Source organism: Lonchura striata, chromosome 1A (genome assembly GCF_050655825.1).
Source record: "Lonchura striata isolate lonStrDom1 chromosome 1A, ASM5065582v1, whole genome shotgun sequence".
In the NCBI taxonomy this organism is placed as follows: domain Eukaryota; kingdom Metazoa; phylum Chordata; class Aves; order Passeriformes; family Estrildidae; genus Lonchura; species Lonchura striata.
The window spans coordinates 7,659,855-7,683,971 of record NC_140741.1 but is presented as its reverse complement, the minus strand read 5'-3'; the positions used below and the strand labels follow the sequence as shown (position 1 = coordinate 7,683,971).

Sequence of the window (24,117 nt, the reverse complement as noted above, 5' to 3'; positions counted from 1 at the left end):
TCCCTCAATCATCTGATTTGGCTAAATCTGGGTGAGAGAGATATAATTCACAAAAAAACCCATAAAAACCATAGTTTATGCAGTTATTTTCTGTTGACTGGGATACGGGTCTTCTCAAATGACCAAGTTTTTTTTCTCTTTGGAGATTTTGATAAATGTCTCTGAAGGTTTCCAGAAAATAATGTGTTATTATAAACTAAGAAGTATTATAATTTTTAATTTTACAAAGATAAAATGGGGATAATGCTCACATGGCAATGACCAGATTAAAAGCAGCACAGTGCTACACAGAGAGGGAGAGCTGAAAAACATTTTGATCTCTTGAAGAGCTACTGCACAGTAATAGGGCATATTTACATTTGTATAACAGTGGTTCATATTCTAGTGACAAACTTCTCAGAGAACTCACAGCAAAAAGGTTCTCTTTATTTGTCTCCAGACCACATGCATCTGAGAACCAATATGTGAATAAGCAGATTAAACAAGTACCTGTGTTTGGGTATTTCCACCCTCAAGCAGTGCAATACCGAGCAGAATGCCCTCAGAGAAAATCCTGTCATTTCTGGTGTTCACTATCACATCTATGACCAGTTCTGAGGCACCTTCTTTGTCCAGGAGGCACTGGATATCAAACATGGTCACTCCAGACTTATCTGCATCTTGTCCTGAAAATCCACCTGCAAATTAGACAAAGACACAAATACCACTCGCGTTTGCTTCACACGGATGTATGAAAATGAACCTATTCATAGTGATAAAGCACAAAATGGCAACGTAATAAATTTAATTTTGAAATTCTGTCAGGCAAAATTCCCTTTGATAAAAACAAGATTTTTGTATGAAACAGCAATGTTAGGCTCCAAGAATAAGAAATAAAACAAATCCCCAAGCCATTGTTCTGTCAGGATATTCAGACAATAAATAAGACTGAAAGGACACTGATTTGTTCACTGAACCCTTTTTTAATTCCACTGCTGCATACACTAAAATGTGAGTAGGGTCAGTGCTCTGAGACCCTTTTTAAATCTGTTCTTCAATCTCAGGCCTAATCTACACCAAAATTGTGTCCTGGTAAATCCACCCCGGTTATGAGTCTGACCTTCCAGCCAAAATCTTTTGCCAACTCCTAGATCATCATCATCACGACACTTCTTTTAAGAACACACAGACTTGAGTTAATCCAAATTAAAGGTGTGGGTTGACTAAATTTTGCTAAATTTTATTAGCTCATTAAATCAACCACTTTTTATTATCACAGATGATTATCTTTCCTGCTATACTTACTTCTCTAAAGATGTAACTGTGCCTACTTCATTAGCAAAAATACAGTACTGATTTAATCAGCCAGTACTACTTTGATTAAACTGATTAAAATGCTTCAGACTTTGTGATGAAACCATACACACACACTTTTTAGAGAGAACTAAAAAATAGTAAAACTTCAGTCTCTTATTTGTTAGAGAGCAAAATTTGGCGCATAGGATGTTAAGACTGAAAAGATTTTCAGCGTCTACACCAAAATAGTTAAGGAGGAACAGCTGGGCAAAAGTTGACAAATCTGGGCATGCCTTCAGTGTGCACTGAAAATGCAAAATGCAGTTCTGACCTGGCACTATACCTAGCTCCTGACTCATTTCCTATGACATCCATTTTTATGGGTTTTCCTAGAAACCACCCTGCAGTAACTTCCTGTGGCTTCTACAGCAGAATGATACAAAAAAATAGCTTATAATGGATCTACAGAGATCATCTACTGAAACCTCTTGCCCACAGGAAGATAGGGACAGGTTCATCAGAGTCTTGTCCAGTAAAGTTGTAACAAGAACTAACACATTTTACCACCTCTCAGGAAAATCTGTTCCATTATCTAAACAGTATTTTTGTGAGAAGCTCTTCCTTAGATTTTATCTTTTCATATATCAATAAAGGATTGTAAAAAAATTCTTTAGTTTCCAGAAACAACACCATCTCTCTTCACAAGTTTTTTGCTTCGCTGAAGTTCTGGATGGGGATTTACTGGCACCTACTTTGGTACCTCCAAATGCACCATCTGAGACAAGTGTGTGCAACTTAAAAATAGAAGAGTCTGATACTACCTCTCTTCTAAGTGGTTACAGAACACATTTGATTTATTTACCAACTGAATGCCTGGAGCATGTCCAATGTCCCTATTAGAAAAAATGGTGCTGCTAATTTTGCTTTCTTGAAATGATGTGTGTTGATTTACCTCCCACTTGTGCAGTTTTGCTGTAGCTGGCAGACAGGGGCCCATTCATACCACTTCCATATTCCCCTTTAAAGTACCGATACAGGAGGATTTTCCTTAAAGTGTTGCCCTTTAAGAGAAAGATAAAAATAGAAGAAATGAGAGTTGTGGCCAATTTCCTTTGAAAAGCAAGTTGTTTAACACAGATACATAATTTAGTAGGTCTTTCCATTATAATTAGTAAGCACACAAACAGGAAAGTTGTCCAGAAAACAAGTATCTAACGGTCTTATCTAACAAATCCCAGGGGAAAAATTCTAAAATACTTCTAAAAACTTTTTTTGAAGTTTGTTTTAAACTTACTGATTATAAATAAAACACCTCCACTTCAGTAATTCTGACTGGCTATCTGTGAGATGGGTATATTGAAACAAGCTCCACTAATAGCCAGGCCTCTGCAGTCAGTGTGTCTGTGCCCTACCCTGCCATGGCAGCACTTTCTTCCTATTTTCTGCAGCTGAGTAGAACCACTCCCTTTTCTCTGATCTCAGATAATCCAGCTGATCATCTGAAAGAAGCCACATCACATAAAATATTAAAACAGAGATATGACATTTGATAGAACAGCTTAAAAAGCATTCTCTGTATTGCCTTGTTCCTTGACTTCCAAAACCACAACCAGTCAAAATTTGCATGCAACTCTCTGAAGATCTTCCCTTTCATTTTACTTATGTTCTGCAACACAAGACATGCTGGATTGAGAGTTGGGGGTACCAATTACTTGGCATTTTTATTTTGCCTTCAGTCTCCACAGAACATCTGCAGCCAACACTCAGCTTTACAGAGACAGAAGGTGGCACAACAACTGTAGGCGTGTGTAACCTCAGATTTCATAAAGAGGAATAAGTAAGGTCTCCAGTGCTCAACACAGAAGGGGGAAAATAGTCACTTCAAGCATTCGGCATTAAAATTGAACATTTTTTCCCCTACTTTTACTAAACTGCTGGTTTTAACAAAAGAAATTCTAAAAAATATATGCAATAGAAGCATTCTCAGCATTCAGCAGCTTGCCAGTGTCTGCACATTAGTGCAACAGGCACGTTTTCAATCAAAACATCTTTGTGGCTGCCACAGACAGCAGACAGCGGGGAAGCAAGTCCCAGGCACTCTCACACTCCCACTTCCCTGTTAACTTGGCAATATTTCCAGTGGCTACCAAACACCACAGAGGGGCTTCACTGCTTCATGGGCCTTGAAGACAATGGCCTTGTCCATCTGAAAAAAAGTGCCAAAATGCAGGACTTTGTGTGCTGCCTGACAATACCAACCAGCCCTTCTTTCCTAGTTCTCCCATTTTGATGTACTCATTTGATAATAGTCTCTACAGAATTCCCTCATACAGTCAAGGAAAGTACAAGGCCTACAGTAAAATATCAAAAGCTATGAATACAATAGCTGCAAGAAAAATAAGAAGCATCAACTATAGGGAGTTTAGTGGGTGGATTTTCCAGGTGAGATTAATCTAGTGTGCTCTGCACTACAGAGGAAGTCAAGAACCAGAAGTCTCTGAGGACCTCACACAGAGACAGATTCCTTCCCAGCCTGGTTGTGATGGGGTTTAACCTGGAGTGGTACAGTAATGGACAAGGTACAGTAACTAAGCTCATAGGCAATTTTAAGATGGGTAAGAGCACCAGCTCCTCCTGCTCAATATCCCATCTTTAGCTGGGACCAAATTCCAGTGTCTCACAGCAAAGTGAACATTATTTTCCTCATCTCCTGAAGAAGAAAAACATATTAGTGATGGGAAAAGAGTTCCCACCGTAACTGATTAACATGGACTGAGAAGAAGGCTAAAGCCCCTTTTCAAGCTTTCCCAGGCCTATATATCATAGAATCATAAAACAGGATCACACAAATAGGATCACAGAGCAGAAACCCTTCCTAACTCCCAACTAAGACCCAATCCAGAATGGGCACTGTCTTGAGACATGATCTTTTCACCAGAAAGGCTGGCATAGCACTTGACTAACCACTCAGTTTGAGTCAACCTCCTCAACTGGCAACCTCTGCAGTCTGTTGATGACTAATGGTACATTATATAAACAGTCACAGAGCAGTCATGGGAAGAAACACCAAAAGCCACCTATATATAGTTAAGAATACTACCTGTGGTCACAAGCTTTATTGTTCAACCAAAACAGCCCTTATTTTATCAAGAAGAATGTTTAAAACTATAAAATAGCTTTTGACTAATAAACTGAGTGATTTAGTACTGGGATCTGAATATCTCAAAGCAAGTAACTACCAGCACAACTCAGATCTTCCTCCTGCCTTGTTACCTTCAAATACACCAGAGGAAACAAAGATGTTTCTCCAGCTGGCTACAGAAAAGGGAGTCCTGCTCCACCCATATCCAAACTAAGGACCAGATTTCATTTCTTCTTCCAAGAAGTCTTAATTATTAGGATTCCTGCTCTCTCTCAACCTCCCATGAATCCAGACAATAGCTATAGTTCCCAGAAGCCAAAGTGTCAAGAGTCAAGGATGCCGTGTTTGAAAAGCAGAAATGTGGTGGAACCTCTGCTTTGCCTGACAGCTGTGTCAGAAATGCACCCCCAGGCTCAACCCACATATTTACAAACTCAGGATCTTCATCTCCTCTGTGATGACCTCAGGCAGCCATATGACTTCCACGAGTCTTGTGAAATGAGCTGCCACTACAAAGAGCAGAAGAGCACAGCCACACGAACTGGGGCTGAAAAATGCACAGAGAAACGCCCAAGGAAAGTATCAGAAACGCCCGTCACCTCCAGCATGTGACTGTGAGGCACCATCCTAGAAAAAGCTGGAAAGACCCTGCTTCCAGAAAAAGTGCTGATCCTGCTGTCATAGGTGTGTGGGAATGCTTTTATGGGAATGCCAGCAAACACAGTCAAGAACAGCCCCATCACACGGACGAGACCGGCTGCTGCCAGGACAAGCCAGACAGCCGCACCATTGATGTCCTTGGGAATGGATTCCTAACTTAGCACAGCCACAAAATTAATACTGCCCAAAAGCAAACAATCAGAGCAGCAGCATGAATAAGCAGTTTGCTGCAGCTACTACTGACACTTGTGGCACTAAATCAGAGACCAAAAACTAAAAGCACACTAGGCAGCGCAGTGCTGTCTTCCCCGATTACATTTCTATACGATGCAGAAGGCCTGGCCTTCCAAGCTGAATCTCTCCCCTGCTGGCTACAATACACTTTCTTTTATACCTCTTATTAGGGTATGGAAGTGACATGTAAACATCACTCAGCTGACTGCAGCCCTTCCATAATGGCTAGAACATTGTATAGCTTTGGAAAAAATACAATGAAACATAACAGTCTTATTGTTGCTGATGAATACCACTGCATTGTTCCTAACAAAAGCTAGGATAGAGACTGAGGATGCAAGAAACCAACAACTGGATATTGTTGTTGCAGTTTTAAATAGCTGGGGATTGACAGGAAAAAGTTTCCAATAGGGAATAATTATTCTAGTAGGAACATGTAGACACAAACAAATTCTATTTTCTCAGTCCGTATTTCATTACATTCATTGGTCTTTAAACTTGATTTAAATGCCTTAATACAATGGTTTATTCACTTGCCCTCTCTAAGCCTGCAAAAGGCTGGCTCCACATGAGGATGTGCCAGGAAGCAATAGCTGAGAGAAGTTTATATAAGGCTTATCATGGATACCTGCATCAGCATCAGCTCTCTCTATTACACCACCAAAACTTATCTGTCCTGCCTTGTATAGCTCTGCACACTTCTTAAGGAGTTGGAATTATACATATGACATTCTGGAGGCTGAACTAGAGGGTCTGGTGATCTTTTCTGGTTCTTAATCTGTATTAAATTAATGAAGTGGAAATGCTCAGATTATCAGTGATTACACAGAAAAGGCAGCTACATCCAGCCAGTATTTCTGTGATACAGTGGATGATGTATCACATGTATGTAATTAATGCTTATATTTCAGCATTAATCCAGGAAGAGGCATGAAAACTAGGCTTATTAAATCTTCATATTTGAATAACTTGCAGCCAAGTATAGAAGAGGAGCTGCTGAGGATCTCTGGTCTACTAATACAGGTTTTCAGAAAGTTCAGAAGAGACACAAAATTCCAGAGAACTGTGAGACATCTCACATGCAATGATACTTTTCCAAATGTTCCAGAGAGTACTTCTTACACTTTTTAATGATATCCAGCCCCCTGCCATGAGTTTGATATCAGTTCTGGGAGTGGCAAAGGAATGGGTGATTTTGCATTCCATTAACATAAAATTAAAGGAAGCCACTATATACTGATGGCGGTTTGAATGTTGGCATCATGTTGCAATAATTGCCTCGATACAGGTTTGCCAAAACAGACCTTCTGAAACTTCTGAAGATTATCTTCTGCTTTTGCATTTGCTAATAATGAAAATATTATTCTGGTAAAGTTTGATAAACTGTGCAATGTGACACAATCCTGTAAGGCAAAATGTTTGATTAAGTAGGCCCAGAAGGATAGTTATCAAGTGGCTCAACAACTCGGTGACTGACAGAATTCAATGTGCAATTTAAAGCAAAAAATGTATGGGATTCTAATGGGAAAACTCATGAAGTATGTATTGTCTGCCTCATTTGGGGTTTTTCTTAATGAAATTAAATCACACAGAAAATAATTATTAATTGTATTTGGAAAGGACACACACACAAAAAAGGGGATAAAGTCAAGTCACTGCTAACAATTTAGGCATCATTTATTAAAACTGACTAGAAGTAAACAATATGAGTGTCATTATGTACAAACCTCTGTATGTCTTATTAACAATAAAATACAGAAGACAAAAAAAAAATGGAGGATTCTGGTCAAGGAGGTAATGAATTCGGGGAAGAGTGAAAAGCCTAGAAGAAAAATCAGTGCAATGACAACTCCCCAAATCGCACAGTTCTGCAAAGGGTAACAAGAGCTGTTATGTGGGATATGTGAGACTCTCTCACTTATTCACATGCACATTACTGCAGCAATACCACATCACAAGCTGGTGTCCACAATTCAAGAATGCTGACAAATTGGATCAGGTTTGGAGAAGCTCCATGAGAGTGATTAAAGAATAAAACAAGTCTTTTCATCAGAAATTCAAGGCATTCAATCTACTGCATTTATCAGTCTAAGCATGAACTCTGTTTCTGACTATCTGTGTAAGAAATCTGATATAATGGATGACTTCAGTCTAAAGATAAAAGGTGCAAGACATAGTGGTGAGAAGCTGAAAATGGAGAAATTCAGCTAGAAAAGAGGTAGAGGCAGTTGGGTTATTCAGTTTGTGGGTTATGAATTTTATTTTTATTTTATATAACAGTAGTGGCATTTAGCTATTGGAACAGCTTAAGAAGAGGTGTGATAGTCTGTACTGCTGGCAGTTACTAAACCACGACTAGGTGGCTTCTCAGACAGAAACTATTTGAAGATCTTGTGGTCTACATTAGGAGAACAAGCTGGGTGACAAAAATGTCATCTCACATAATCTATGAAGACATCATGCTACTTTTTCCTGTAGTAAATATAGATGAGGTTAGAAGTCTGGCTTTCTATGCAGACTGTTTAAAAGAAACCTACTTGTACATGTTTCTTGTCATTATTTATAAATGAAATTTCTATTCTACTTAGTCTGAGTGCCCATTTCAGGAGGATTTTTTTGGTTGTTACTTTTGTTGTTGTTGTTGCTTTTCACCCATTTTGTTCCCGTATTTCTCTTGGAGACAAAACATGGTGGGAGAAGGAGTTTTGTGCAAGTGGTTTCTGTGAAGATACCACACGTGGTTTTATAAGCCTTTAAATTATGATTCAACCTGCTCTTGAAATGCAAAATGACACAGAAATCTCTCTGTCTCCAAAAGGGATCAGCTGAGGCCATGGCTACCACACGCATGGTGTTGCACAAGCACGGGCTTGGAAGACAGCCCTGAAGTCTTGACTCCTATTATGTCCACAAAGTGGAAAATTTCTGTTTTCATGATGCCAGCAACTTCCAGGGGGGCTCACGAACTGGGGTAAGTTGTTTGTTTTGGGGAGTTGTTTGTTTGTTTTTACACAGAGAGAGCTTTTTCTTGGTTTTGATCTTTTTGCAACAAGATGTTTTCATAGGCAACTGATAGTTGAAAGTGATATATTTTCACCAATAAAATATGACACCCAACAGCACAGTTATTTGCATGCTGGGGAGTTTATTCACGCCAGGGGAAAAAAGCACTTTCAAATATGAAGTTGGGTTCAGCTGGTGTCCAGTTCTGCTTCCACTAAAATCAATGGGAGATTTGCCAGTAACTTAAGTAGGAGAAGGAGCAGATATGCACTTTGCCAGGCAAAAGCATTTTATCCAAGTCTAAAAAGAAAAAAACAACCCAAAATATGCACCAGACTTCATGACACAGTTCTCTTAGGAGAGCAGAGCTGGCCACCCACACCTCTCAGCTGTCTCTCATTAAGCAGAGACACCCCACATTTAAAATGTGCCATTGTTCAATCCTACACAAAACTGGGAGGAATCCCACTTGTCTCAATACAAATTTCCTGCATCACAAATACTATCTGATAAACTTGTGACTGTACCTAATGCAGAGATCCATTAACAGGTTCAGTTAAAAAAAAAAAAAAAAGCATGACTTTCTTTAAAACCAAACGACAGTTGTTCTAAAAAGGAGTACATTTTTTAAGCAGTCTTTTAATTCTTCTTTCCCTTGCAGTTCCAGGTTCCATAGAAAGCTGGAAGCCTAAGTGCCAAACTATTGCGAAACAACTGCTCTTGCCAGTCCATTTTTAATATGGATAGGGAAAAGAACACTGGATACATCACAAAAAAACCCACAGGTTTTGCCTGATAACTGTCCAATTTTGCACCCTGAAGAAACTCAGGAAATCATCATATTAAGAGAAAGATTTTTTTGGCAGCAACTCTAAAAAGTGCCTCCACTAGGAATACAGCAGGAAAGAAAAATTGGGTTACTGAAAACCACAGCATTTGGACATTTAGACTTAGACTGAGAAGAAAACACTTTGAAAAACACAGTTTGATTTTGTAATTATATGATTTTTCTATTGGGCCATAAAGTATTAGTAGCTGCTGAATGGGAGTTTTTTGTTCAAGTATCAGACCTCTAGATATGTATATATGCATTTATACAGAGAGAGATCAAGTCTTTGTTGTGAGCAAATATTATTGTTTATATCTGTCACGTGTGCATATAAACTGTGCACTTACAAACCAGGTCATGTTTGCACCTCTGTAATTTTTCCTTTCAGACTTCCACCAGTACAAGACAAAGCACTGGGATACACAATAACTCAAATTCTCCACCACAGAAGGAAAACAATGTAAGATTTGATCACGATTATTTAGAAACATTTATGAGTGCACCATCAATAACAGACTGTAGGAAAAGACCAGATCTGAGAAGCACAATTTTGAAAGACTAAAATTATCTAACTCTTATGCTGCAGGGGGTAAACTTTCAAAGTGATGCACAGGGAGTTATGCACACAAATCCTATTATTTTTTTAACAGGATTTCTGTGTGGAACTCCTCATGCTCTGCAAGAAGAAAAAAAATTACCCCTAAAATGCCCTAATGTGAATATTTACCAAAACAGACACTTAATTTCCAGATGCATACTTACGAGCACTACTGTGCTTTGACATTTTACAAGCAATTTGTAACAGACAGCAATGGAAAGTAATAGAAGTGGCCAAACACCAATTTCACTACATTTTTCTCTTTTGCCATGTTGCTGTTACATTGAACTTCAAAGCCAGAGCATTACCAGATACCTGATTTACTAGGTAAAGGATTCTCTGCAGATGCAGTGCCTGCCCTGGTTTGGATCAGATACACCACAGTCTTCACCTACTGGCTCAGAGTTTTCAAATTAGCTCAGCAGGCACTTCTCTAAGTTTTCTGCTCATTTTCACCTGGCACCTGTTCCACTGATTTCTTGACTTCTTCCTTGTCTACTAGTAAAGATCACAAAATCATAGAATGATAGCCTGGTTTGGGTTGGAAGGGACCTTAAAGGTCACCCAGTCCCACCCCCTGCCATGGGCAGGGACACCTTCCCCTATCCCAGTTTGCTCTAAGCCCCATCCAACCTGGCCTTGGGCACTTCCAGGGATGGGGCAGCCACAGCTTCTCTGGGTAATCTGTGCCAGGGCACCCTCACAGGGAACATTCCATATACCAAATCTAAACCTGCTCTCTGTCATTGTGAAGCCATTCTCCCTTGTCCTGTCACTCCAGGTCCCTGCAAAGAGTCTCTCTCCATCTTTCCTGTGGGTTCCCTTCAGGCACTGGAAGGCCACAATGAGGTCACCCCGAAGACTAATGATAACACTTCAGAAATTCAGAATTTGTACTTAAGTCACTGCTTACCTTTGAAGGAACCTATCCACTCCCTAAACCAGGTTACCAGAATTATCTTGCAATCCAGGTTTTATAGACTTCTAGAAATTTTTCTTTGGATTTGACATGAGTTGTGGGTAGTACTAATATAATACTAAATTAATACTTCTCATTGGTTCTTAAGGGTTTCTAGTTTTCTGTGTACATTGATATTAAATTGTGTTCTGTGTCACTTTTTCCAACCAACAGAAATGTTCACAGTTAATATGAATTATTCAGTTAGAAGTGCTCTATATGTCTATATTACTTTTTTAAAAAAGCAGTAAGAAAAGAAACTAATTCTCAGCATTCTTGCCAAATAGTCAAGGGGCTTATGAATTGTCTCAAAGCAATGCCAAAATCATGTAAAACCCAACCATTTTTTCCTCCAGTGCCACTCACCTCTGAACACCACTACATTCAACACACAGAACTGCCAGATTCTGTCTTTCCATGATTTAAAGATGTGCTTTGGACAATGATCAGCAACCCTGTATCCAGAGTGCCCTGAGAGCCAGCCTGACAAAAGGATCAACACACCTGATGCTTCCAGGAAACACCTTTTGCATTCTTAGATGGAAACAGATCCCAAATTGTTGCTGATAGCTTGGATTTCAAGCATTAAGGGGAAAAAAAAACCAAGTGTGTATATATGTTTGTGCCAGTCTCCAGCAGCTTCCATCCATGCAACAGAACAGGAACAGTGAAAGGGAACCAACCTTGCAGAGGTTCAGGGCAGCAAAAATATTTCAAGTGTTATCAGTGGTGTGTGGAAACATTGTCTTAACATCCACCTTGTTGGAAAACCAGCACAAATCAGCTCCTAAAAATAATGTGGGTGTGGTAAGGATACAGCAGGAGATGTCCTAAGTGGTGACTCAGTGATGGGCAGATTGTCCCTTCGCTCTGCGCTGCGCAGCACGGCAGGGAAAACAAAGCATCCCCCTCCTTTTCTAAGCAGGGAGCAACAATTCCCACCTGGAACAAGGCCAGCTCCTGCTCTGGTTTCACTACAATCTACAAACTGGTTTCACTACATCTACAAAATTAGGTGGCATCTCAGACAAACAGAAAAGTAGAGCAAAATTAGAAAACACTACCAGTCTAGCATTTTATTAGCTACCCATTTTGACAGCGATAATTTAAAAATATTTATAATTCATGTTCCCCAGCAAAAAAAACCCAAACAAACAAACAAACAAACATGTAGTAGTAGTAGTAGTAGCTTGAACAAATTTCCAGTAAACTTGATCAGGTCAACTGCCCCAACTGTATAATCCTTTTCAAGATGATACAGGGTGACAACTGGCACCTGAAGTCCAGCACCTAAAATTTTGTTCTTGTATGAGAATTCTAGTGTACATTAAAAAAAAAAGTCCAGAACAAAACCAATGACCCCATCACTACGCTAATTTCTACTGCTCCTCATCCTAGGAATAGTACTTAAGAGATGTGAAACCTGTGTGGCCAGAGCCAGAGAGCCAGGAAAAATAAAAAAGAAAAAAAAAATTAGAAAAAAACAAACCAAACCAAAACCCTAAAATATGTGGTTGGGGTTTTGATTGTTAGAAATCAAACCAAAGTAGTTTCATCACTTTGAGGAGCCTGACTCATGACTTTGATTGTCAGAGGTGGCAAATATCAAATAAATATTAAGCAATCTCCTCTGGTAAATTTGTTGATTTTTGTAAGATCCGTGCTGCTGACTCTCAGCAAGGACATAGTTGCTGACACTCAGCTGTCAGCACAAGGAGCCACATCTCTTCCTCAAACACCAAATCCACTCCCAAGTAGCTAAGAAACAATGGCAATACAGGATTAGGAGGTAAAGCTGCACCAGAAGGAAAGGCCCCCTTGATAAAGGATGAGAACTGGATCATCCTGTGACTAAAACAACATTATTCACCACCTGAGCACTTGTTCCTGCCCTGGCAAAGGCTGCTCTGCCACAGAGAACAGCTGGGCTCTGCCATATCCCTGGTGCTGAGCTCCTCAGGAGGCTGGAAAAAAAGCCTTTGGTAGGTTTATTCCCCAGCAATGAGGAACCAGGTCCTGGCTCAGACCCCATTAATGTCACTGCTAAGTGAGCAGGCTAAGCACCTCTCCAGGCTCATTCAGGGATTATCCTGGATTTTACCCACTGATTCATAAACCTGCAGTGACTTGGTGATGGAGCTGGTCTTTCATGGCATATCTGAACTTTTCATAACAGAGCTTTTCTTCCAAACAACAGACAGACATTCTGATTTTTGAAGGCTACTTTTGCTAGGAAAAACCTCGCTTTCTCCAAACAATCCTCCCTTTTAAATTAGAGGCCAATATTAGCTTTTCACTCTTGGACTCTAAAATTTCATCAGTTCAAACAAGTAAATCCAGTAATATCCTTTGAAGACTGCCATGGAAATAACTGACTTTGTGCAGCACTTCAGCAGAAGGTTCATAAACTATTTCTATTAGCAGAAATTACTGCATGAAACTGAGACGTTGTATTAAGAGAATAGCATTTTGTTTTTAATAACTGTCAGAGATATATTGGCTGTCACACCAGATCCCAATAGTTTTTTAGCTGTCCTCTTATTTCAGGAGCAGCAACAATTTCTAAATGCCAGATTTCCCAAGATCAGGAAAAAGTTATCTTCTATGTTAAATTGAAAAAAACCCCAAAAACAATAACATTGAAACCACTCCATAAATTATTGAAAAAATGACCAAAATTTACTTGAAATTAAATCAGCTGTTCAAAGGTACAGACAAGGGGGAGATAAAGTCACATTTTCATGAGCTTGTCTCAGCTCTTCAAATTCCCACTACTAAAAGACAAATTCATGTTTATATAAAATTTAATATGCAAGCTGTTCACCCATAATATTAAATTGCCCCTTTAATATTTGCTAAAATTGTGGAGTTATTTATGTCCCAGATAAGACTGCAACACATGTGCATTAGTTATTTCATCATACCAGATTTTAGCATATATTTATTATGAAGCTTTTGCCATTATAATGCCTAAGTGTCTATTGCTTCCAAGGACAAATATATTATCACTGGAATGTTCCTCATGCACAGCATGTAGCTATGGAAATACAATGTCATAGGCTTCTTTAGAGGTGTTAAGTACAGCAAACATTGACTGGGAGCCGGCAGGAAACCTGCTCTGGAAGTCCTGTAACAGCAAATTTTTCTCTCCTGTGTTTCAAGGATGCTGATATTCCCAGTCCCGACATCTCTCTGATAAATGCCACACAACATCCCAACATCAGGGCTCAACATCATTATGAAAACCAAGAAGAATTTTACAGTTCCAGTAACTGGGAATTAAACTGCACAGGCATGGCACCAAGTCGGTGCTTTTAGTGAACACAAAACAAAACCCACCAACAGTTTTAGGGGCTACAGAACAGACTGCTTAGGCTATTCTGATTATTGGTATAATTCTCTTTCTGAATGCAGCAAAAAACCTTGTAAATACATGGAGCAGGGTGAGAAATGATACAGACAAAATTAATGCTCGAAGTTGGATCAGTGACACAGTATCTGAGTCCTGTGTTTTCAACAAGTTGCTATTTCCTATAAGGCTCAGAGAAGTGCTGGGAGCACACAGAGGTATGGAAAAACTCTGGTATTACACATTGAGACTGCTCACCTCAGAAAAGACACAGCAAAAACACAGCAAAGCTTTAATTGGGTGGAGATGGGGAGGTTGGGAATTTCTGTTTCTTCTCCCACCCAGAAAGTGGCCCCCAATGGAATGTGAAGAGGGTAAATGAAAAAGTGATAAAGAAGTAATTGTCAGCCCACACATGATTAGATGACCATGGGAAGTCACCAAGGCCAAGAATTCATCAAGACTCAGAAGAGGATCTGGGCATTTCTATAGACAACAAGTAAAACCAGTTACAATAGCAAATGTTAAAAAAACAACTATGGGAAAGAAGACAAAATCTCTTGCTTTAGGGGCCACAGATTTATGATCTGACTGTTAAGGATTATCCCAAGATTTCAGGAAGAATAGAAAACTTGAAGTCTGCCTGAGTGGGGGTTCTTAGACCTTCTGAAGCATCTGGTGATGGCCACACAGCAAGAAACTCTTAATCCTCTGGTCTGACCCTCTTTAGCAATCCACATGTGCTTAAAAGAGAACATGAAGTGTACCAAGTCTACTTGTATTGGATCCAAAAAACAGTGCAACCATAGTAGATTCAAGAGGAAAGTGGTTTTCACTAAATCTCTGAGGAGGAGACATGGAGAGCACTACAGAGACCCAAAATACCAGCTGGAACCCTGACTCCAACAAGCTAAACATAGAATTGCCGTAGCAAGAAAACACATAACCAAAATCCTAATGTGAGAAAGATGCATTTCATCTATCTGATAAATATCCTTAGCAAAATACTACTGGTTTATACAAAAAACGATGGTAGAAACACTTCAGCTTTTGAACAAAGGCAGCTTCTTAGAGAGAAGCTCCAGGCTGCCTTCCCCAGTGAAACATTCTGCTGGTGTGGACCAGGGGACACACACTCATTTGCTCAGCCAGGTGACTCCAAATTCTCTCTCTCACTCCCACAGAAGGCTCTTCTGGTTTGTACTAACAAAGTCCAAAGTACCTTATCCTCTAAGGCACTAAAGAATGTCTCTACATGGCAGAGACAGCCACAGCATCAGCCTTCTCAGCTCTGATGACAGCCTGTGAACACCAGATCCCTCATCTAGCCCTGAATAACACTGACTAGAATGTCACCATTATTTAGTTCTGTTAATTAATTACCACTTCACAAAGGCTTTGTTACATAAATTGGTTTCCTATACATATTAGTGCTTTTCTGTCTCCCTGTGGGTCCACTTGATGATGAAATGGCTTTTTGACTGGAAAAAGGACTGAGTGCCACCCAATGCCTCCACCTACATACTTAATGTCCCTCTGTGGCCTAAAACTCCTCATAAGTAGAAGAAAGCATTAGTATTCTAACTGTGACACCATGAGCTGCTGAGCCTCAGCCAGAAGCTTGACAGATTTATACAGTGACAAAGGAATGATGCAGTAGACCAGAAGAGGGTCTGGATTTTGTCTCTCCTGCTTTCCTGTCCTCCATCTTTATTCTTCCTCCTTTTCCCCTCTGATTTTGCTTTTTTCTTCCCTACCCTGGCTGTTCCAAGGACACATTATAATCCATGTGACACTTGATTTGTAGCTTTTGCCCCTCAGTTACTCTGGCAATCCTGCCTCTTGTTTAACAAAGCAGCTCTGGAGGACACTGGGAAAGGGCAAGTGAGCATTTGGGAAGGAAGCATCTGGTTAAAAGTTGAGCCTTTTCCTTCTCCTCCACACTTGAGTCATCAAGCCAAACTCCCAGCAGAAGCACACCTGATGATTCACTATAGCACAAGCATTGGAACTGACAGAACAAACCAAGATGAAGCAAAATGATGTCCAAAAAATTTAGACAGGAAAATTTTAAGATGGAAGCAAGCTGGCAGATGAAAAAGTTCCAAGCATGGCAGCTGGCTCTGCAGAGAATTTTCTTCAGGCTTTGGTATATGCAGATAAGTACCTCCAAAAAATCATTACCGACAAGAACAGAAACTCATCTTAATGAACATGTATTCTGCAAATCAATAAGGAGATGGGGAAGGAAGTAGGATAATTTTTGGAGTCTCATCTTGGACTCAACTACAAGAGAAGTCAAAGGAAACTGAGTATACTAAGTACTGACAGAGAACCTAGATGAAAGAAATGCTATTGTAAACCTCACAGCAGGATGTTTCTGCAGTGTTAAGCAGAAACTTTAATTTGGAATTTGCCTGCTGCAAAGCTCTTAACATTTTTAACACAAGACTCAGGTTTAATTTGAATAGGTCTGAGCAACAAACATCTTTACAGTAGCAAAGGTGTTATATTTTGTTTTCACTAGCAGAATACTCAAATGGCTAATTAAAACCAAATTCTATTACCAAAAATGAAATTTTAAAAAATGGCAGAGCCAGTGTCTTTTTAAAATTACCTGATGCTTAAGGCAGACTAAATTGAGTCAGTTTCTGGGAATGTGCGTGCTCTGACCTGTGTGAAAAGGCTGCCGAGGGACTGTGTACAGGCAAGACAGTTACCATGGATACCTCACTGCTTTAGGTGTAGAAGCTTAACATTACAAACAACTTTGCAGCATTAGGCTGCCAGCCTCATAAAAACACAGCAAAATAACAATGAGCTCGGAGATAACCATTATGATCTGCTTTGTGACATGCAAATATAAATCTTCTATCCTAAGGCAAAAGACAAAAGTAGGATTGAGGGGACATGGCCAAATCTTGCAGGCCTTAATTTACAGTCTGCTCCAGAGAGATGCTACTGTCTTAGGATAGCACTGATGATAATGGGACCTGCAAGTAGGCAGTTTGCCTCAGAATATCCTCCTGCCTAAAGTTTTACCTAAATTAGGACTCCAAACTTGAGCCAACACAGCACAGGAGAGGGAAATGCAGTCAAAAAAAACCACAATTATTTTAAATTTTTCCTTTAACAGCACAAGTTACTCTTTATTACTACCACAGGGTTTATGGTATCACTCACACTGATTGCATTGAAGGCTTTCACATGAGATATTACAATGTATTATTCCCACATCCTTCCAAGAGCACGGGGTCTTTGTGGGGAGACGCTGACTGTGCCTGCTGGGCAGTGAGCTGTGTGCCTACTGAATACCCTCAGCCCCGAGAGAGGACAGAGATTTTTTAGCTTTACAAATGCAAGCCCATCTCTTGGCCTAACTACCACTGCACCTGTCACACAGACAGTCTCAATGAGAAAAGAAAACCTGCTTCATACCATTCTAAAATGGTATGAAGGCAAAAGAGATTCACTCCCTCACACCAAACTATCTGATCTATTGATCCAACAGCCAACCATTTTTCAGGCAGGGAATGCATCTGTCTCCTCCTTCACCTCGAGCAAAAGTTCACAGGAAATCACTTGAGATGCTTTCTCCTGCTTCTGGTATTAAATTACACACAAAAGAAGTTCAGGTGCAAGTGGGGCTGGGGTTACGTTTCAGGGAATGAAAAATCCATCTCAAGGAGATTTATGATCATTTCAAGTATTCCACAGCCAGGCGCTCACACAAACCAAAAGCAGTGCTCATAGCTGAATTTTACAACATTAATTAAGATGCTTCAACAAGAAGATTATAGATGTACTTATTGCAAAGCTGTGATGGCCAAACCTTTCCATGAGTCAGGACAGTAGAACATCATGCTGGGAGAGCTGCAAGTTACAGGCTGAGGAGAAATCAAGAAGTTGGAGCTGATGTGGGATGCAGAGAGGAGCAGTCAGCTTGTGAGACTCAGCTGAGCACAGATGTGCATACCTGCAATGTTTCATAAGCAAACAGCAGGTACCCCTCCAGCATTTTGCAGACATACCTAACAGAGCAAACTGGACTCCTTCCACGCTCTGTCAAATATTTTTGGCAGTGGGTGCATTCTCCTACACTGTAATTAATTTTGCACTGAAGGCACCCTGAGTTTTCACCAGCACAGAACCATTTTTCAGCCTTCATGGCACAAATCAAAAGGGGCTCATCCAAAAGGCTGAAACCCTAGACCTGTGCCACAAGAGACCATGTTTTCAATATCAAGCTTTGTGCCCATAGTTACAAGAAAGAATAATGCAGATCACATAAATGGCAAAGTAATTGATTCTATCAGCAAACCAGGTAGGCAGATTCTAAATAATAGCACCAAGGGCCCACTTGGCTCGTTTCAGAGCACTGTGGGTGCTCAGGTCCACCTGCAACTCTCCCCATCAGTGTTTCTACCACAGTTACATGAGTTTTGTAATGGTCAGGAGCAGGTGCAATGACTGGGAAACCTTTAAATCAGTAAATACCAGTTTCCCAAAGGGCAAGAGTGCTGAAGTTCCTGCTTGTTATGACTGGTCCCATGGAGAACTCTGAACAGGAAATGCTAGCAGCAAGGGAGCAAGGAAAGTGTAGCTGGAGTGATTCAATCGTGGCTCTAATAACATTAGAAATCTTTTTACTGGCTTTAATGGGATTTGGATCAGGTGCCAGGGAAGCCACCTTACATTCCCCTGATCAGTTATTCTTACCAGCACAGCAAAACAACCAAATCCCAAGCGTCTTTTTTTTGCATGTCAGCACCCCATGAAGGATACAATCGTCCCACATCCACACAAAACTTCTGCAGTTGCAAGACAACTTGTTTCTTAATCTATTAATAGATGAATTAGTAAGGCAGATAAGAAAAGGAAGTAAAGAATTAAATACAAATTTTTAACATTTTCCCCTCTAACAATGTTGCTGTATATTTTAAGCAATCAACCATCCAAAAGAGGCCTGTAAGTGGCTAGAGCTGTACTTACGGTATTATTAATTTTAGTATCCAGAGAAAGGGAAACAAAGTACTCAAAATGCACATTAAATCCTCCCATGTAACAGTGCTGTGCTGCATGTCCAAAACCACTGCTAATGCTGTATGAACTGCAAGAAAAGCCACCTGATTTTTCTGGATTCTGCCTTTGCTGCAGCTTAATACCAAAGGGAGATTTAAACAAATAGTTCATTATGCACAGTGTTGGCTGAGGTTTGTCACTCTTCCTTGCCCTTCTAATGAAGAAATTAAGTGGATTTACAGAAATACATCATATCCTTGGTGTTTTCCTAGATAAAGAATCTCACTCCTCCTCATTTAAAAGCTGCTAGCCTTGCTGTAGGTGGCAATTATGTTGAGGGTGAATTGCTGTGGTTACTGTCTGGCAACACCCAGCACTGACACATGTAATCCCCACAGTGTCTGGAAACAGCATTACATCAAACCATCCAAGCTAGTGGCTTACACAACCAGCTACACCCCTTTGAAATCTGTCAGCTCCAGTGACTTGTGCACTTCTGCTTCTCAGACATCAGCTTCGTCACTTATATCACACAGGTATCAACTTCCTTTAAAAATAAAAGTTGGAAGCATTGACCTTTAGCCTAACTTAAAATCTTAGTATGAAAAAAAAAAAAAAATCTACATATCAAACAGCAAAGAACTGCTTGATTTTAACACCAAATCTGACCTCAGTTCATAAGAGGCTGTGGGTGCATCCATGCATCACTATGGAGAAGAACCTCAGAAAACAAACAAGACAGCACCAGAAAGGGAAGCTGCAAAATTCTGCTTGTGAAACTAATTCATGAAATGGGTTAATTTGGAGCTAGCCTAGGGATCCCTAAGGCAAGCAGAACTGCACACTGTAAGCAGGCACATCCCATCATTAAATCTAAGAGCTATGGATCAGGTTGTTAATTAAAATCAGTTCTGCTGGGATCTCTGCACCAAAATTAAAAATCACTGAGAAATCTCAAATCAAACAAGGCGTTCATGTCTCCAGCTCTCAGGCAGCCATGTCATATTATGTGAAGACCTGTGAATAAGAATTGTCTCGTGAAATCAGTGGGACCAGACATCAAGCAGGGACTGCTCAGCTCAGAACAGCTGTATCTGCAGCATAGCTGTGTGCTAAGCAGGCAACAGCCTAAGCCACAGAATCACTGCATTTTCCACACAATTTGAAAACAAGCACGTTGTACTTTAACGAGAAATACTGTAACTATGTCCTTGGAGGATTGTTGTTCTGTACCAAAGAATTATTTCCCTTCCCTCTCCTCTCCTCCCCCACTTCCCTCCCCTATGAATTAGTAAATGAATTTCTGCCACAAACCCTCAAACCATATTCTTCCCAATCAAAGAGTCAAACCATACCCAAGAGAGCAAGGCAGCACAGAACCAGTGAGATCCTGCAGACAGCCAGACTGGGTGGAAAGCTCCTGTCACTGCCACACACAGATGGGCACACACAGAAAGCCTATGGGGGGAAAACAGGACAATACCAGAAAGAGGATTACATCCAAACTACATTGCTGGAAAATGGAAAATGTTGTCCTGCAACTGGACAGCTGAATCATCTGCAACCAGACAAAAAAAAAAAAAAAAAAAAAAAAAAAAAAAAAGACAATACTCAACAAAAGACAGTCCATGTAATTTAATAAGTAAGCAGAGTTTTGGTGTTCTGGGTTTTTTTATTTTTTATTTTGATCCTACACCCCAAGTTTGGAAACAATTCCTTAAGGGCAAGATCCATATTATGGGAGACTCCAGCATGGGCACTTATGGGCAAATCTATTACAATCTGCATATATTTCCAGGGGAAATGAAGCCTGCAGTTTAGCTCAGGGTCTGCACTTGGGTGTTTTAGCAAATGGGGGACATAATGTGTGCCTGTGAACTCAGACAGAATACAGATCCAAGAAGACAGGATTCTCATAATGTTTTCTTTTGTAAGACTCAGTGCTACAGGGGCTAAATAAAAAGCTTTTGAAAAAGTCATTGCACATAGCATGAGAATAAAGTGCCAGTCCCAGCAGTGGCCGCACAGCCGGCATCCACATTGTACAACAATCGCACAGCTCAAATCGTGACTATGAAAGGACAGCCCAAGCAGCAGGTGGGATGGGAGGATGGCAGGGGGCCATACCCCAGCACCTCTCTCTCCAATCTCTCTGTTCATCAGTCATGTCACACGGGCTGCTCCCCTGCGAGGAACATCCAGAGGAACAGAGAAACTAGAAATGCAGGTCCTGGGCAGGGGAAGCAGCTGGTAGGCATCTGTAATTGAATTCCAGGAGGACTTAGGCTATTTTTAAAACTCTCTGTAGGCTGGCTTTCTTTTTTTTTTTTTTTTTAAACAGGTGAACATTTCCAAAACTCAACACAGTTTTAAAGTTTCACTGCATACATCTCTGAGTTCCAGGTGATAGCAGCAAAGCCTGAGCAATCAGAACCAGATTCTAAAACTCTGCACCAAGAAGGGGAAAAAAAAAACCCATTTTTTTTTAACATACAGTTTTCCTTGCAACTGTATATTTTAAGGATAAAAAACTTTTGTCTTGACGTGCAAACACACAAACCCTCTTCTGCTGTATTTATACCCTATGGGGACACTGATTTTCTAACAACTCCAAAATAAAAGAAATGTCATTATTTATGTGCTGTGCTCCCACAATATCTAATAACCTACAGCTCTGAGGGCACATTGGTATTTAAGGAATGAAGCCCCATAAAATGTAGGCTACCGAATGGGAAGAGTTTTGCTGTTTTCTTTCCATAAGTAGTACCTGCCTAAGGTGATTCCATGCAACCAAACACTTTCAGCACTGGCAGAGTCCAGGAGAAATCCTGGCATGCTTTTGTTCATAAGCAACCTGACCTGCTCAAGCTGTAGTCGGATCTTTCCACACCTTTGGAGCTCCTTTATCTCGTGTAATGTCTGTTAGATGATAACCAGAGTCCTAATAGTCCCTCTCCACACCTTGGGAGAAGAATGGCCCTTTATTATGAGAGAAGGTCTGTTGTTAATCTCCAGCTGTCAAGACCTCTGAATATGTTTACCTGTCTGGGCACTCCCTCTGCTCATGAGAGGCAGGGTCTGGCACCACTTCCACACCCATCCTTGGAAGGATCAGCAATGGATGGGGTAAAGGACCTGAAACATAGCTCAGCATGATTGATATGAAGCAGGAAAAACCAAAGACAGCTAAAGCTGCAGAGAGAAGTTCTCATTTTGCTCACAACACAGTCCAGTCTGAGCTGTACTCATTTGTTTTCTGAGTTTGCTGCAGCAGGTTAAATTCTCTGATGATAATGAGCAGTCACCAATTGCATCACCAACTCATTAAATCAACTCAGTATCCACTCGTTAGCAAATACATTTATACTGTTTGATTTTAAGACTCACTGGCTAGCAAAAGCACAGCATATGATACTTGTTGGGGTATCATTTCTATTATTTTTGTTCTGATTTGTGGAAAACTATCCTTAGGTAGTAGCAGTATGCCTCCCTCTGTCTTTTGACTGTGCTAGATTACACAAAACCTGTTACTTTAAAAAATACTCAGAAGATAAAGCCAGGGATCATTTTTCAGCACTTGCAAGACAGAGTTATATAACTATACATAACAATGTATATTTAAACATGGGTTTGTTGTATATAGAGAGGTGAAGTGAAAGAACAGAGGAAAAGCAACAGAAGGGAAGACAAAAACCTTTTATCCACCAAAACAAAACACCATTTTGTGATGCTTATTAATACAAAAGCAACTCCAACAATAACTTCCTCTTGGAAATACAATAAATTTAGGATAACAGAAGCTGTATCATATGAAGTGATATTATTTGTTGAATATTCCCCAGATGGACAAGCAGTACACCTGATGTTATCAAACAGCACAGGAGTTTGTTGCAAGCACAGCTTTATAAACAGCTATTTTCTTACTGTAGTGGTGGCAGGGGAAATGTTTAAGAGGAAAATGTTTTGACTGCCATGCAATCAGACTGCCTGTAAGCAGTATATTCTGGCCCTTAGAAAGTAGGGGAGATTTAATACAGCTCAACATTTCAGAGGGTTTGGTTTCTTCACAGCTCCTGGGCAGCACTATTGTTCTTTTCAAGGGCAAGACAATGAACATTAGCCTCCTTCAGAGGAGGAAGGATGGGATTTCAAATGGTACTTTGGAGAAGTGGTCTGTGCTGTTGGCTGGGGATGGGGAAGCACTTTTCTATCTGTCAGCTCTGTTATGTCAATCAGCTGGTTATCAATAAAAATTGTTACTGAAATTTAAAGCTGCCCCACATGCTACACATTTGGTGGGGTTTTTGTCGTCCCCACAGTCACAGGACCTTGGTTTTTTTGTTTTTTGTTTTTTTTTTTTTTTTTTTTTTTGGGTGGGGGGTTGTTTTATTTTGGGTTTTTTTTGGTTTTTTTTTGCAGAGAACTAGATAAAAGGTGAGAGGTTAATGGCAAGAACATCTGCAGCTTCACACAGGCGCCCACCGGGGAGTCACACACAAAGTAATTGATGGGAACTCCTCACAGGCCACCTGCACGCCCAAACCTCAGTGCCTGCACTCCAGCATCCTCTGCCTAACCCCGCATCCCCCAGCACGGGGAGGCACCTCTGCTGCCTGCGGAATCCGCTCTCAGGGCGGCGGCGAAGCGGGAGAGGGGCGGGTTAATGAATAAAACCGCGTCCCGTGCTCCTGTGGCAGAGGGGAAGGAGCGGGGGGCTCCGTTCGTGCCGCGTTACATCAGGCAGGACCGGCGGCTCCGGCGATGCAGCCCCGCGGGCCATCACTGCTCCGCTCCCGGCGGCGGGGCTGCATCCCCGCACGGCGCCCATTACATAACAGCGCCGCGCTCCCCCGCTCACATGCGCCGCGGTCACATGCCCAAACAGCTCCTTACATCGCTGCCCGGCAAAGGCGATTCCAGCGGGGGCCGATCGGGAAGGTGGAAGCGGCGCCCTGCGCTCCCCGCATCCCCCGGCACGGCGCGCTGGCTCCCCCGGGCACCGCTCCGCCCCTGCTGTGCCGGGGCTCGCACCCACACCGGCCGCCTG

General features: G+C 40.9%; 1 protein-coding gene and 1 long non-coding RNA gene across 13 annotated transcripts in view; both read right to left on the bottom strand.

The window, feature by feature from the left end:
- ITPR2 (inositol 1,4,5-trisphosphate receptor type 2) overlaps positions 1 to 24,117 on the bottom strand; it is a 242,560-nt gene that overhangs the window by 75,763 nt on the left and 142,680 nt on the right. For all 11 annotated transcript variants that reach the window (XM_021538669.4, XM_085570357.1, XM_085570356.1 and 8 more), the window contains 2 exons: positions 2,228 to 2,336; positions 490 to 677 (listed from right to left, as the gene is read on the bottom strand). In XM_021538669.4, the coding sequence (XP_021394344.2) occupies positions 490 to 677; positions 2,228 to 2,336 (297 nt within the window). The remainder of the gene's footprint in view (positions 1 to 489; positions 678 to 2,227; positions 2,337 to 24,117) is intronic.
- Positions 2,753 to 23,889, bottom strand: LOC146763363 (uncharacterized). 2 transcript variants are annotated; one of them, XR_014952358.1, is made up of 3 exons: positions 22,112 to 23,889; positions 20,426 to 20,528; positions 2,753 to 2,774 (listed from the first exon to the last, which is right to left on the bottom strand). It is a non-coding gene; the product is annotated as an uncharacterized LOC146763363 (long non-coding RNA). The 2 variants fall into 2 exon arrangements; XR_014952359.1 differs by lacking the exon at positions 2,753 to 2,774 and adding an exon at positions 3,457 to 3,481.